This window comes from Chionomys nivalis, chromosome 25 (genome assembly GCF_950005125.1).
Source record: "Chionomys nivalis chromosome 25, mChiNiv1.1, whole genome shotgun sequence".
NCBI lineage: Eukaryota > Metazoa > Chordata > Mammalia > Rodentia > Cricetidae > Chionomys > Chionomys nivalis.
The window spans coordinates 26402477-26418384 of NC_080110.1; the positions used below are offsets into that span (position 1 = coordinate 26402477).

Sequence of the window (15908 nt, forward strand, 5' to 3'; positions counted from 1 at the left end):
CCGCTGCATGGAGCAAGGGTGGTAATGTTGCAAAGGAAACCATAGATGGGGCTTCCCATTGTTTCCTGCATCCTTTGTTTATGTGCCACCTACGTCACATGCCCCGAGTCAGTTACCATGTCAGAGCCCCAACTATTAAACAGAGATAGGAACACTTCTCTCAGGGCTGATGTGGGGATCAGAGGTAAGGCAATCTAATACCACATTGCCCAAATGGGACTATCATCCCAGGTAGCATCAAATCTTTTAATCAATCTCCTTGCAGATGATACCTCAAGGGTGAAGCTGTCCAATGTAGACGATGACCCGTGCTCCGACTACATCAACGCCAGTTACATCCCCGTAAGTGAACTCCCGGGTCGTCATGCCCAGGATGAAGCTGATGATGGCTATGCAGGACATGCCTCGCCTTCTAAGCCGCTCCACTGTTCTCCCTAGAAACAAGTTGTGAGATTTAAAAGACCATGTCCACTTGCCATAAAACACAGCTTGCTCCTTTCGATCACTGTTTTTCACAACGGCCAAGGTCAGATGCAATTCTCACAAACCCAGGATGCATGTTCAAAGATTGTTTCCTTTCTGTGGCCCTGAGATAAGGAAGATTAGAGTTGCTGGAGGAAGACAGCCCCCATGGGTAAGGCCACCATGCCAAAAGGGCCAATCTCTTGCTACCTGGACTTTTGCAAGACACACATACACACTTCAAAGTTGTGCTAACTTCTGGGATCTGATACCGACTTACATCTTGCCAACCTCCCACATACACCAAAAGGGGGGGGGGCTTTAAAGGTAAAAAAAAAATACACCTAGACCTGATCTGAATTCCACTTCTGTCCCTGGCTGGCTCCGTGACAAAGTTAGTTCTGTCGCCTCACTGAGCCACTAATTCCTTTTCCAAAAAAGATGGGAAAATACGCCATTATTGTCTACACATTCAGTAAGTGCTAAGCAATTGAGTGATAACTATAATCCGAACACTGAGATATATAAAGGGATTATGTCTCTAAGAGAACTGTTGGATAGTCGCGACCTTGAGGAGTCACAGGGCAATGCCATGCTTACCACGCCAGAGCAGCGTCTCCTACACAAAAGACCATCGATACCCTCACACTTCAACACCAGAAGAGCTGCTACTTTGCACTTCTAGCGACCCCTGTGTGATCCCATCCCCACTAGCCTGAGGACCACTGTGTAGCAAGAGATTAGAAGGTACCACAGAACACGGAGGAGGAAAATGCCAGCCAATAGAGAGGAAGATGAAAGATGACTTCACTCAGACAGATAAGGTGCTAAGGATAAATAAAGATTAGCCAGGCTGAGAAGCAGTGTGTGGGTGGCTGGGTTGTGGATGGCAGAACCAATGTAATATAGAGAGCTTGAGCAAAGGCAACGAGAAATGAGCTTCCACTAAGACTTAGAACTAATTCTGGAGTGCTAAAGAGAGGAAGGAATTAGTGGGAATATCTAGGTCACTATGGTGAGGATGAAGTCAGAGCGGTGAACGTCCAGACCTACTGTGCATCATCTGGAAAAGCTCAAGGCATAAATGGCTCATTTTCCATTAAGTGTTCTTTGTATGATACCTCTTTGCAAACTAGTGTAATGTCAATTATCCAAAAAGAGTAAAATCAGTTCTTTGAACAGTTCACACACACACGCATACACACACAAAACCACTAAATACACACACACAGGTACATATAGACACAGAAACATTAACCACATACACAGTCACACATAAAGGCACACACAGACACATACACACATGTACACATACATACACACACACAAAGGCATACATGGACACACACATGGGTATGCATAGACACACACAGGCGCACGGGGACACACAAACAAAAGTAAAATTGTTTTCTCTATTGGGGCTGGAATCTTCCATTCGCCTTGACAGCAGACCCAGCCGATTAAGGGGACCGTGGCTGTAAACAATGGCCCAATGCTCTCTCCTTTGTCCTTCCCACTCCCAAACCTTGACACTTGTGCTCATATTCTATTCTCCAGGGCCTGGCAGAGATCCCCATACCTTCTAATCTGTGAGCTAGCTCTTTGTTTACAGTTCTGAAGAGCCCATTGTTTCTGACTCTTCTCATTGTAAACTTATCGCAGGGTAACAACTTCAGAAGAGAATATATCGCCACACAGGGACCGCTTCCTGGCACCAAGGACGACTTCTGGAAAATGGCGTGGGAACAAAACGTTCATAATATCGTCATGGTGACCCAGTGTGTTGAGAAAGGCCGAGTGAGTAGACAGTTTTCCTGCCTCCCTGGCTTTTCCCTCTGCTGTTGTTCTGATGGAATTCTATCCTCCTTCCCCATCCAAAGTTCCACCCACAAACCCAAGAAGACACCAAGAGAACGCTGTTGGGGAATTAAGCCACTTGATGATAAAAACAATCTGGATCCTTTTTAAAACTCTTGGTCAAACATTTCATTCAAACTGTGAAGCCTGCGAGAGTCGGAAGTAAACATGAGTGGGAAGAATGCCTGACCCCATGCTCTGTCCTTCAGAGTGTGGGTAGGAGAACCACCCTACCAGAGATGAGGAGCCTCCCAGGAGAGAAGTATTTTAGGCTGTACTGGCAGACATGAAGTAAAATATCTATCTGAACTATTATTAAAACCTTTTATATTTATAATCCCCATTTATAATCTTTTATATTATATGGCTACTTTTAGGATTAAAAGACTAACTGTAAAGAGCTTAATATGTGTATGTGGGATTTCCAGACTGTCTTCCATCATCCTGCCTAGACTGGGACCTATGTCTTTCTCCACGACTAACCTTACTAGATGATATTTATATAAATATTGATGAAATGGCTAGAATACTTATTCATCATATCCATGTAAACAGAAATTCAATACACATATGTAGCTATATCTGCCTACCTCACCATAAAATAAAATAAAAGTTATATTCATTGTTTTGATACCCAAGTCACTGATGGCCAATGAATATGTATCTTATAAAATATATCAATTTTAATTAATCTGCTCTGTTGTACGGAGGGCTGCTTGTTGGTTTTCAGCCACCTGGCTAGCTTAGACCCAAAATAATCACACAGAAACTGTATTAATTAAATCACTGTTTAGCCCATTAGATCTAGTTCTTTATTGGCTAACTCTTATATTAATTTAACCCATTTCTATTAATCTGTATATTGCCATGTGGCTGTGGCTTACTGGGTAAAGTTTCCAGCATCTGTCTCCAGCAGCTCCATGGCTTCTCTCCTGAAATTCAGTTAAGTTTTCCCCGCCTACCTAAATTCTGGCCTATCAACAGGCCAAGGCAGTTTCTTTATTCACCAATGGTATTCACAGCATACAGAGGAAAATCCCACATCAGTGTTCCACAAAACAGAATATAAAAACAAATACTCAGAATCACCTTTCTCATCTCTGTGCACATAAACACAAGTTTAGCTGCAAGTTCTAACTCCTCGAAGGTCTCTGTCATGGGACCCAGGTAAGGAAAGTGATAAAAATTTGAACAGCTTTACCGGACCAGAAAACAATGCCTTCCTATGTATGGCTAGGTCTTTCTTCTGACAACAATTTTCCCCTTCTCCTTGAAGTTCTTGGGGAAGGAATCCCAGGCCTTGTGAGGCAAGGCCTCTCTGCCACTGAGGGCCCCAAGTGCAAAAAGAAGAAATTTTAAGTTGTATATATTGGTTGGTGGGACCAGGACACTGAGGAAATCACTGAGGAAAAAAAAAGAAAAGAAAAGCAAAAACAAAAAACCCTTAAGCTGTCCTAAAGGTGAATGAATCTGAAGGTGGGAATGGTTTGTGCTGGGGGGGCGCAGTTTCTTGCTATCCCTTGGAAGAACATCCTGACTTCGTCACTGGTCATAAGCAGATTAATAGAAAGTAAATGATCAAGTAGTTTTATCAGCTGGCCCTGGATCCCTAACTCAGGGATTTGAGGGAGAGTGTAGATGGCCTCGCTGTCATGTTTCCAGACTTATTTTTTCCTCTCTGTTCTCTTCTAGGTGAAGTGTGACCATTACTGGCCAGCAGACCAGGACTCTCTCTACTATGGGGATCTCATCTTGCAGATGGTCTCAGAATCCGTGCTACCCGAGTGGACCATCAGGGAATTTAAGATTTGCAGTGTATGTTAGTTTGCTTGACTTCATTTTAAAACCCAACTTAGAAGCCAGGTACTGTGGTTATATATTTGGAATCCCAGCATTTGGGAGGTGGAGGCAAGGAGTTCAAAGTCGTTCTCAAATGCATGGATAGCTTGGGGCAAGCCTGGGCTACAAGAGACCCTATCTCAGGAAAAAGAATGGGAGGGAAGGAGAGAGGAAGAAAGGGAGGGAGGAAAGGAGGGAGGAGGGAGGCAGGAAGGGAGGGAGGAGAGGAGGGAAGAGGGAGGCAGGAAGGGAAGAGGGACGGAATGAAAGAAACAACACAGCTTACATAGGGGAGACTCTGAATCCTGCTTTTCCTGACTCGTAGCCTGTAGTTTCAGACCACGAAAAGTCGTGTGTGGCACAGTTGTCGAAGTCCTTGTATTTCCCTCAGCCGTCCCTCTCACTGTCCGCTCTCCACTCCTGCAGGAGGAGCAGCTGGATGCACACAGACTCATCCGTCACTTTCACTACACAGTATGGCCAGACCATGGAGTGCCAGAGACCACCCAGTCCCTGATCCAGTTTGTGAGAACGGTCAGAGACTACATCAACAGAAGCCCCGGGGCGGGGCCCACAGTAGTGCACTGCAGGTAGGAGCAGTGGGGGAGGTGGCGGGGGCGGGGGGGGGGAGTGGGCGGGGGGGAGTGGGCGGGGAGGAGTGGGCGGGGGGGAGTGGGCGGGGGGGGGTCAGTAAGAGTCCACAGCAATGCGAAGGGTGCATGGCCCATGGGGGACCTCCAAGCCAGCCAGTCTGCCTCCCCCCAGCGAGTGCCTCGTGTTCTCCTCCTCTTCTAACCTCGTTCTTCTTCACAGCTTCTCCCTTTCCATCTTCCTCACCTCCCACTTTGTTCTCCCCCTCGCTCTCTTCTTGTTCTTTTTCCTACTGCATGAGCTATAGGATCCTTAAGTGACTTGCACGCCCTCCATCATGGTCCTGTCTCACCTTCAGCCCAACGTCTGGCTCATTTCCTCTCCCGTTCTAGCCCAGAAGTTGACTCTACAAGCTTATTCCTTTGCTTTGCTTGCTTCCAAATTTTTAAATTAATTTTTTAGATTACCGTGCATACCAATAGGTTTCATTATCACATTTTCATACATATATGTCCTTATACTTTATTTTTGTATTTTCTCCTCTCCTACAGTCCTCCCCCATATATCCTGCCTTCCTCTGATGGGTTCCCCTCTTACCCCCTCTGCTTTCATGTCATAAGTATTTCATTGCCTTCTTCCTCCTTGAGATCACTGTCTCCCCTCTCATGGCCCTCTTTCTAGTTTCATTACACACACACACACACACACACACACAATGTATTAGTTACTTTTCCATTGCTGTGATGAAAACACCATGAACAAGGCACCTTACGGGAGAAAGTTTCTTTGGGCTTACAATTGCAGAGGTTTCACGTCCATTCTGGCAGAAACAATATGGCAGCCAGCAGTAGCATGGCAATTGGAGATGTCAACTGAGAGCTTACATGTTGAACTGCAAGCAAGAAGCAGAGAGCATACAGGAAGTGGGCATGGCTATAGATACTCAAAGCCTGCCCACAGTGACATACTTTCGCCAGTAAGGCCACACCTTCTAAACCTACCCAAAGGGTACCACTAACTGAGACCTAGTGTTCAAATGCCCGAAAACTGTGGGAGATATTTCCCGTTCAAAGCACCTCGTGTAATTTTTCATCTAGGTCCTGAATAGAGGAGGAAACACACGATTTTTCTTTCTGAGTCTATTGCACAGACTTCTTGCTTTCTGCTATTTTGTTTTGTTTTGGAGACAGGGTGTTTTCTGTGGTTTCCTGGTGTTGTTACCTCCTTGAGTTAGCATTCTCGCTCCCCCACTTGAAGGAGCCTTCTCCACCTATGGAGCTCACTGCCCCAGACTCTCCTCCGGGTCTTGTAGCATGTTCCCATCCGCTGGCGATGCTAGAACAAAATACTGCAGACTGGTTGGAAGGACTCAGTACTGTGGGGTGCTCCCCTCTGGAGCCTGGATTAGGCACAGATCACACCCAAACCCTGATTTCCTACACAAAGAGATCCTTTATTAAGCAAGGCAGAGAGACAAGATGGCTGAATCTGAATCGGGCAGAAAGGGCAGCAAACGGCTTTACAGGGTGTTAATTTTAAGGGGAATAAAGGGTAGGTCTGTGTTAGAATGAGCTAGGGCATATTGATAAGTTCTGGTAGGTATTTTAATGAGGATAGTCAAAAGAATGAATTTTGATTCCTGGACCTTGGTCAGCCTCAGGAATGAGTCAATGGCCAAATAAGAGACTCGACCTTGGTGGCCAGCTTTAGGAATGTAATCTAAAGGTTTAACAAGGGGAAGGAGGGTAAAAGGCAAAGCCTGTCAGTACCATGTTTGCCAAGTTAGGACTTGTGTTTGTCATTCTTGGACCTGTGTTTGCCATGCCCTGGGCCCTTCATTGGCAATTTATAAACAACAGAAACTTATCTTTCACAATTATAGAAGCTTCAAGACCAAACCACAGACAGCTTAGTCTTATAGGGACCTTGTCTCTGAAGCCACGTATACCCTCCAACAGAATGCTTTGTCCTTATGAGGAGGAAGGAAGACAAGGGACAGGCAAAAGGACCTAGCTAACACACTCTTTGTGTGGCCTTGGCTATCCTGGAATTTGCTCTGTAGATCAGGCTGTCCTCGAACTCACAGAGATCCACCTGCCTCTGCTTTCTAAGTGCTGGGACTAAAGACATGTGTCACTACTGCCTGGCTCAATGTTTTTTGTAGACACCCCCTCTGGTTATTTTGGCTGGCAACGAACACATTTATAAGATAGAGAACAATTCTCCAATGTTTCTGGAAAGAAATGCTTGCCATTGTTCAGAAAGCAGGAGACCCCCAAGTGTTTCCAATACTCATTAAAGCACTGAGGTTCAAAGACATATAAAAGCAGGGTTCCTAGGGTGTGGGGTTGCTGGGGAGAAATTAACACACTTGACATTTCTTTTATTGTGGCAATTCTCTGCTCTTCCTTTATTAGTGCCATTCAGTTAGGGCTATCAAAGCGTGCTGCAAACATTAATTAGCGAAACACCAGGCTGCCCAGAGAGAGCAAGCTGGCTCGTTAAGTTGATTTTAAGGACATATGAACTGAAGCAAAAAAAAAAAAAAAAGTCAAGAGATAAAAAGAATTTTAAGAGAAAAAATTGACTCTAGACATCTGGAGTGTGTGTCTCAAATAACTAAAAGAAAGAGAGAAAGGAAGGAAGGAAGGATGGAAAAGAAAAGAATATTGGTACTTATTTAGGAATAGCAGAACAGTGTAGTGGGAATGGTGCCATGGTCAATGATGGATATACTCACAGTTGAGTTTTTAAGACGAAAGTGAAGAAATTTACATATGCTACTCTGTCACAAGTCTCACTGGTCTTAATAACCAGAGGGAGGAGTTGGTGTTCACTTACTGGTGGAGGTGCCATCACTGGCCTTTGCTTGGCAAGTCTTATGTGGAAGCTTACATGGATTGCTATAGCTTTAAAGATAAAGGTAACTTTGGTACAGAAACCTTGGCATGTGTATAGCATACCTAAAGCATGGTGTGAATGGAGAAAGAAAAGGGATTTCTTATGGGCCCTAGAAAGCCGTTATGAAGGTGTGTGTGTATATGTATGTGTGTGTGTGTGTCTGTGTGTGTGTGTGTGTGTGTGTGTGTGAGAGAGAGAGAGAGAGAGAGAGAGAGAGAGAGACAGGCATGAGAGCTCTCCCTTTGCTATATACCTGACTCTAATTCTGTCTGGGTTGAATAAAACCAAATTCGTCTTGGTATCATCAAATTGCACAGCATCAAGAGTCCCATGTTAAGAAGCAATTTAGCAACGTCCAGCAAGTTATTCATACCCTATAACCAAGTCACCTGTAGCCATTTTAGCAGCCAACTGCTGAGCAATTGCCATGTAGATGTTCACTGTGACATGGTTTTTAACAGACAACTAAAAATGATCTCTTACTCTAGAGTATGGAGTGGACTGGCAGTGGTTTGTGACTTCTTCAGAATAGTTCAAAGAAGTTGGAATTAAGCCAAGCATGGTTGCATGTGCCTGTGAGCCCAACACTTAGCTAAGGCAGGAAGACTCTGATTATATAGCAAGGCTCTTCCTCAAAAAATAAAAACAAAAGCAAGTAAACAATGAGTAAAAAAAGAAAAGCAAATGAGAGAGAGATGAAATTAGTTCTGTATCATCAATGGATAAATCTCAAAACAATACTCACAGTATTGAGTAGAGAACTTGGCAAAAGAATATGTTGTATCTTAAGCATTTTAGTAAATGTTCAAAACATAAAATGTTCCGTTTGGGTTTGCAGGTATGGAGGAAAATTCTAAAAATAGGCATGGGCTTGATATATACCAACGTGAGGCTAGGTGGGGGTTAGGAGGAAGTGGGAAGAGGTAGACCATGGGGGCTTTAGGTAGACCATGGGGGCTCTAGGTAGACCATGGGGGCTCTAGGTAGAACATGGGAGCTCTAGGTAGATCACGGGGGTTCTAGGTAGACATGCAGACTCTAGGTAGACATGGGGGTGCTCTAGGTAGACCATGGGGCTCTAGGTAGTCACAGGGGCTTTAGATAGACATGGGGGTGCTCTAAGTAGACATGGAGGCTGTAGGTGGGCATGAGGGTTCTAGGTAGACATAGGGTTCTAGGTACACCATGGGGGCTCTAAGTAGTCATGGGAGCTCTAGGTAGACATGAGGGTTCTAGGTAGACAACAGGGGCTCTAGGTAGACATGGAGTTCTAGGTAGGCATGGGGGTTCTAGGTAGACAATGAGAGTTCTAGGTAGACATGGGAGCACTAGGTAGACATAGGGGCTCTAGGTAGTCATGGGGGCTCTAGATTATCTTTGATAGAGAACCTGTCTGTGGAAAGAAAGGTTCATGTATCCTCCTATAATTTGAGAGAGAGAAGGAAGATGGCCAAAGTCTAGTGATCTAGTCATGGAAGGGGAATTAAATCAGAGGACCCATCTTCTTTTTGCTTCTCTCCAGTGCTGGTGTGGGCAGAACTGGGACATTCGTTGCCTTGGACCGGATCCTCCAGCAGTTGGATTCCAAGGATTCTGTGGACATTTATGGAGCAGTGCATGACCTAAGACTTCACAGAGTTCACATGGTCCAGACTGAGGTAAGAACTCTAAGCTGAAGAACACCAGTGCCCTTCCCCGCAACTTACCCATCACCCCTACCCCCAAAACTGTCTAGAACACCTTAGCAAGAGAGAAAATTGGATATACATGCTTTCTAGGACATCATATTTTGAAGCAAATCTCGGTGACCTTCAGCACAAGGTATGTTCTTTACTGAGCATCTCAGAGAAGAATTCATTTAGGTAGGCAGGAAGAAAGATGGAGTACTTTAGAAAAGCATTATACGTGGGGGACTGGCTAGACCAGCCCACTTAGGAACTCATTTGAAGGCACAGGTACTTTCTTAGGGAAGTTTCTAATCTCTTCTCTCCCCTAGATCTGGTCCCTCCATGTACATCCTCCATCTCTGGATACATCAAGGGTTGTATATCTATTGGGAAGGTTACATCTGGATACATCAAGGGTTATTTATCTATCAGGAAGGTTATGGGTTTCCCTTTGAGCCATGCTTTGAATTTGCAGATATTCTAAAGATACTGTCCCATAGGATTCACTTTCATTCCCAAGCTAGGAAGCTGAGGCCCATAGGAAGCTGAGGCCCACAGGCTAAAAATGTTTGCACAAAATCCATAGCCATGAAATGGCCAAGCTTGGACCGTGTTCTGGAAAATCCTAGCCTTTGACTACCAAGCCATTGTCCCACAGCCCCACAGTCAAGTCTATACACACCTCATGTATATTAAACATGTCTCACTCCCTCAATAACACCTTCCAAAGCTCAGGTTCTCTTCTCATTAGATTTCCTAAGTTTTTGTTTAAGTAACTCAAGGGGTAAATGGCAAGATCTTAAAAGCTTTCTGTGGATGAAAAATTCTATGTACCACCACAGTAGCCATGGAAACCACACAAGCAGCTGTGCTCCACAACCAGCATCTTGCAGCAAGGTTCTCTTTGACCTTGTTGAGCCCACAATTCTAAAATCACTCTCCCCACTAAATTATTTCTGGTGCAGCGTATATTAATATCCTGTGGAACTCACCTTCTGTGTCAGCTTTGGCAAAAGCCTGGTGTCTTTGCCTCTCCTGCAGGCAGAACCTACTTGCCAGATTTGCTACTGCCATTATATTACTGCACCCCCAAAGTGTGTGTACATTTGTCAAAAACTTCCTTTCTGTCTCTGCTCTCCCTCTCTCTCATTTGTGTATGTGTGTGTGCATGAGGGTGCCTGAAGAGGCCAGAAAATGACAGTAGATTCCCCTGGAACTGAGGTTGGTTGCAGGGGGTTGTGTACCAACCATTGTGGGTGCTGGAAACCAAACGCTGATCCTCCACAAGAGCAGGAAGTGTTCTTAACCATGGAGCCATTTCCCAGGACCAGTTGTTTTGTTGGCATGGGACCTCACTATGTAGCCCAGGTTAGCCTAGAACTTGCCATTCTTAATCCCCAGAGCAATAAGTTTAGAAGCATGTACCACCATGACTGGCTGATACTTTCATTCTAGGAATTATCTACCATCCTCTCAACGTTTCAGTATGACATTGGCTAGGGGCAGGCAAAACTTGCGCTAGATGTGGCTTAGTGGTAAAGTGCTTTCCTACTATTCGCAGGGTCCTTGGTTTGCTCACCAGTACCATGGGTTGAGGGCAGGGCTGTAACTAGGGGAAGTCAGATAAAGAATCTGCATCAACCCAAACCCCAGCTCCCACAAACAACAGTGTCACGTTATTTGTGCATCTGTATCTCACACCAATTCTCACTTTATAAAGCAAATCTGTTATACTATTTCATCCACAAACAAATCATTATATATATATATGTGTGTGTGTGTGTGTGTATGCATATGTATGTATGTGTGTGTCTGTGTGTGTGCCTTTCTGCATGTCTGTCTCTCTTGTCTCTGCCTGTCTCTCTCCACACACATATATATATACATATATTTACATATATGTAGATATATGCAAATAGATAGATACTCTTCGACATCATGACCACCAGGCCATTTATGACACTTAACAATTTTCATTGTAATCCCTAGCAAGTATTTAAATATCCCCACCTATCTTTTTAATTAGTTCATTTATTTTATTTTATTTTTCAAGACTAGGTTTCTCTGTGTAGCCCTAGCTGTCCTGAAACATTTTTAGGTAGAGTAGGCAGGCCTCTAACTCAGAGTTCCTCCTGCTTCTACCTCCCAAGTGCTGGGATTAAAGGTGTACACCACTACACCTGGCTCCTACCTATCTTTTAAAAATCATTACTTTGGTGATATTTAAGATAATCATCAGGGGCTGGAGAGATGGCTCAGTGGTTAAGAGCATTGCCTGTTCTTCCAAAGGTCCTGAGTTCAATTCCCAGCAACCACATGGTGGCTCACAACCATCTGTAATGAGGTCTGATGCCCTCTTCTGGCCTGCAGACATACGCACAAACAGAATATTGTATAAATAACAAATAAATAAATATTTAAAAAAAAAAAGATAATCATCAGTCTGACTACAGGGCAAAGCCAGTTCAAGCACCCTCTCCTCTATTGCTTAGGGTCTTAGCTGGGGTCATCCTTGTGGATTCCTGAGAATTTTTCTAGAGCCAGGTTTCTTGCGAACCCCATAATGACTCCCTCAATCAAGGTATCTTTTTTAGAGGAGGGAAGGGAGTGGGAATTTAGATTGGTTTTTTAAAGTAATAAAATAATAATAATATCATTACTTTTGTAAAAAGAGAAAGAAAAAGAAGAAAAATCTGGCTTTCCTTAAAGCCCCAAATCGACTTCTTTCATTTACTTGGAGTATCTTTATTCCTATGTTACGTCCATAATAATCCTTCCCACTTGTTTTCAATGCCATTTACTGGTCAGAGAGCCCAGCTCACCTGTTCTGTAGATATTCGTGGTGGAAGTGTGTTCCTCTGGTCCTTATGCTTTGAGCCAGGCGGCCATTGCATCCAGAGGCTCGCTAGGCTGTGGTCCTACAGCCACAGGGCTCCCCCAGGCTATTGCTGGACACTTCACATCCACGCCGCTTGGTGAATTGAGACAAAAGTGGCCTCGCTGGTAGGACCCCAACCACTCATCCTCAGAGCTCCCAGTAATTATGCACTTCACAGTGATTGGGATCTAGCTATCATTTCATTTAGGGGATAGAATTACATAACATATCTTAACCGTCATCCTTCCCCACCCTGGGGAGCACAAGGTCTTAGCAGTAGGAACTTCTCTGTCTCTGTGTCAATTTTTTAAGATCTATTTATACAAATGAGCAAATACCCTGCTATTATGTTGCTCAAAAGTCACAGCGGTGTTTCATTTCAGCAGGCATTTCTACAAACTCAGACTATAATTACTCTGTAAGAGGGAAGAAGTAGCTAACACACTGTAATCTTAAATACGCATGCACATGCGTGTGTTTAGGCTCCTGATTAGTTTCAGAGACAACTTGGATTACGCATCGCTTCCATGAATTGGTCCAACATCTAGGGCTGCACATTGGCTCCAAGCAGGATCTCTAGAGGTTAGAACCATCGCTGTCTGGTGTCCAGAGCAGAGGCAGCTTCCATGGCCCAAAGCTCCTCTGCCTCCATGAACATTCCTCTCCTTTGCCCTTTTGTCTTCTCTTTCCACTGCTCTGAAGGCTCGATGACCTTCTTTCTCTGCTTGTATTTCCAGCGTCTGAGCTCCAGACGAAGTAAAGCTTTTTATTTCTTTCAATCTTCATTATTGGCTACATTATTCCTCCACTCCCAGGAACACGCTGCTGTTTTAAGACCCTTATTCTCCTTCCCTGTTTCCTTAACTTTTATCTAAGGACTCGCTTGCTGTGCATTTCCACATATGTGTTACACTTATCTCCACCTCAACGTGCTTAACACTAAACTCATTGTTTTGGGGGAGGTATCTGTGTTCATAGTGTGTGTGTGTGTGTGTGTGTGTGTGTGTGTGTGTGTGTGTTTGTGTGTACATGTTCCTTTCTCTGTGCATATGTACGTGTCTTGGGGGAGTGTTGTGTGCATATAGAAGCCAGAAGTGAGCACTGGATGTCTTTCTCCATTGCTGTCCCCCTTAATTTTTTGAAACAATGTCTCTCACTGATCCCTCACTCATTTATCTAGATTGCTAACCAGTAAACCCCACGGATACAACCCTCCCTACCTCCCCAGTGCTAAGACTATAGGCCTGCACCAGCACACTTGGCTCTCTATTCGAGTGCTGAAGTTCCAAGTTCAAGTCCTCCTGTTTATACAGCTCGAGTGCTGAAGTTCCAAGTTCAAGTCCTCCTGTTTATACAGCTGTATTGAGCTGGTGCCACAGAGTCCACGCATTGACCCGGACCAGAGGACTGTTTCTTTGCCTCTGGTCTGACTCATAAAAGCCAAAGGCCTGCCTGACTTGCTTGGCTATGTGAGTGGACATGGGTGCAAAAGGGACTAGCTCATCGTCCAATGCTGTGGGTGATGGCTGCAGAAAAAAAGAAAGGAATTTCTGAGCCCTTGCTTAATTTGTCTGAGTCCATAGTGACAGGTGACCCTAACTTTCTTGTACCTTGAGATCTTGGCATAAAAAGGGACATGGGGCATCGTAATTTTTGGTGACTATATCAAACCACGAGGTGATCATCATAATTTTCGGTGAATATATCAAACCAGGAGGCTTTCTAAATGAAGAGGCAATAAGGGGACTTGCAACCATCTTCTCCTGTTTATCTTCCTGCCTTGGGTAAGATTTGCAGCCTAACTCAGGCTGACCCTTTGATTTAGCAAAACCTTGTTAAAAGAGACTAGTCGAACATTCTGACTGCTCGCATGAGAAAAAACGTTGGGGGCATTTTGAGATCATGTGTCTCAGGTCCCATTTAAGAGACTATCGTGAGGGTCTCCTGTACAACCTGTATTTTAGCCACACTGGACACCGCACTCACTTCATGCTGTCTTTGTCTTTCAAGGTCACTTTTTCTTTCTAGTTTGATATTTTCTTCCTCCAAATGCTATCAAGAGCTTCCTGCTGCGTGAACCTTTATAAACAACTCTAGTTCATCATCTTCTAGGTATTGGATACATGTCACGTCTGCCCTTCGGCTAAACATTGCTCTCAAGAATGATGAACCAAATGGCTATACATATAATATCACAACAATTGATGGAATTAAATGAAATGGAATATATCAATGCTCAGCCAGGGCTTCCTCAATTAGAAAAAAAAATTTTGTGTGACTTGAGGCTTATATTTTTTTTTCTATTTTTCATTAAGAATTAAGTGGGGGTACAGTAACAACTTGATGATTTTTGAAGTAATCAGTTTTTGAAGGGACATCCTATTGGGAAAAGAGAAGCTGATATTTAAGACAAGGCAAATTAATACAGAGTAATTAGTTTCAAAGCCCATGGTGGATCACTGTTGAAAAATTTATTGCTAAGTTATGGCCTGGGTATAACAGAGTTCCTTCATGGCTTACCTCTTTCACACACAAGCAATTTAACTAAAAATAGGAGTTCTGTGGAGCTCGAGAGATGGCCCAGCAGTCAGGAGTGCCAACTACTCCTTCAGAAGATCCGGGTTTGGTTCCCAGCACCTACATGGATGTTAACACCCTGTAACTACAGTCCCAGGGAACCAACCCTGTCTTCTGGCCCCCGAGGGCTCCTGCACATACATGGTGCACATAAACTCAAGCAGGCATGCACACACATAAAGATAATCAGCCAGTTTTCCAAAAGTCAAGGCGTCTTAAGACCAAGTAGGACCTGTGAGAAGGAAAGCAAAGGGTAGTTCCTACTTCTGGAGCAAGTCTTGCTGATGGTTGGTTTCTGTGAGGTCCTCAGAGAGCTGGTACTACAGCTCGGAGGTAGAGCTCTTACCTCATATGTGTATAGCCTTGAGTTCAATTCCTAGCACCACAAAAGACCAAAAGCAGAGGAGGGCAGAGGATGTAGCTCAGTTGGAGAGTACTTGCCCAGCTTGCAAGAAGCCCTGAATTCATTCTTCAGCCTGGGGTCAAACTGGATGTAAGGAACCAGGCCTGTGTTCCCAGCACTAGAGAGACAAGATGGGAAGATTGAGAGTTCAAGGTCAACCCTGACTACTTCCTCTTACGTGTTCTCTGACTTTCCACAGTGTCAGTACATCTATCTGCATCAGTGCGTGAGAGACGTCCTCAGAGCAAGGAAACTGCGGAACGAGCAAGAAAACCCCCTGTTTCCAATCTACGAAAATGTGAACCCAGAATACCATAGAGGTAAGAGTTAACCTCACTGGCTTTTAGATCACCTGTCCTGAAGTTCATTTTTCAAAATGCACTCAGTCTGGAAACTCATACTAGCTCAGTGCTCCTCCAGCTTGAACCTCCCATTTCTTCTTTTACCCAAAAGACGCTCCCAAAGTAGCAACAGAGAGGAGAGGCAGAACAGAGAGGGCTACCACACTAGACCAGAAACTTAGTACACTAACAATGTTTTCATTGCTGCCATGATATCTGGGGCTCACACATGACCGGCGAATGCTGTGACAGTGATCTATACCCCAGACTCTCAGCCTCTGCCTGCCTACAGAGTGCCCTCTACAAAAGAGTCCTGTGAACATTTCTTTTGTAAGAGATAAGACTGACCATGGAGGAAGAACGCACTGAAACCATAACTGGAATTGATAACA

At 44.3% G+C, this 15908-nt stretch overlaps 1 protein-coding gene across 3 annotated transcripts in view; it reads left to right on the top strand.

Annotated features, from left to right (window-relative positions):
- Positions 1 to 15908, top strand: part of Ptprb (protein tyrosine phosphatase receptor type B) — a 110856-nt gene that overhangs the window by 86718 nt on the left and 8230 nt on the right. For all 3 annotated transcript variants that reach the window (XM_057757449.1, XM_057757448.1, XM_057757447.1), the window contains 6 exons: positions 266 to 342; positions 2125 to 2259; positions 4012 to 4134; positions 4585 to 4748; positions 9173 to 9308; positions 15375 to 15495. In XM_057757449.1, coding sequence (XP_057613432.1) covers positions 266 to 342; positions 2125 to 2259; positions 4012 to 4134; positions 4585 to 4748; positions 9173 to 9308; positions 15375 to 15495 — 756 coding nt within the window. The remainder of the gene's footprint in view (positions 1 to 265; positions 343 to 2124; positions 2260 to 4011; positions 4135 to 4584; positions 4749 to 9172; positions 9309 to 15374; positions 15496 to 15908) is intronic.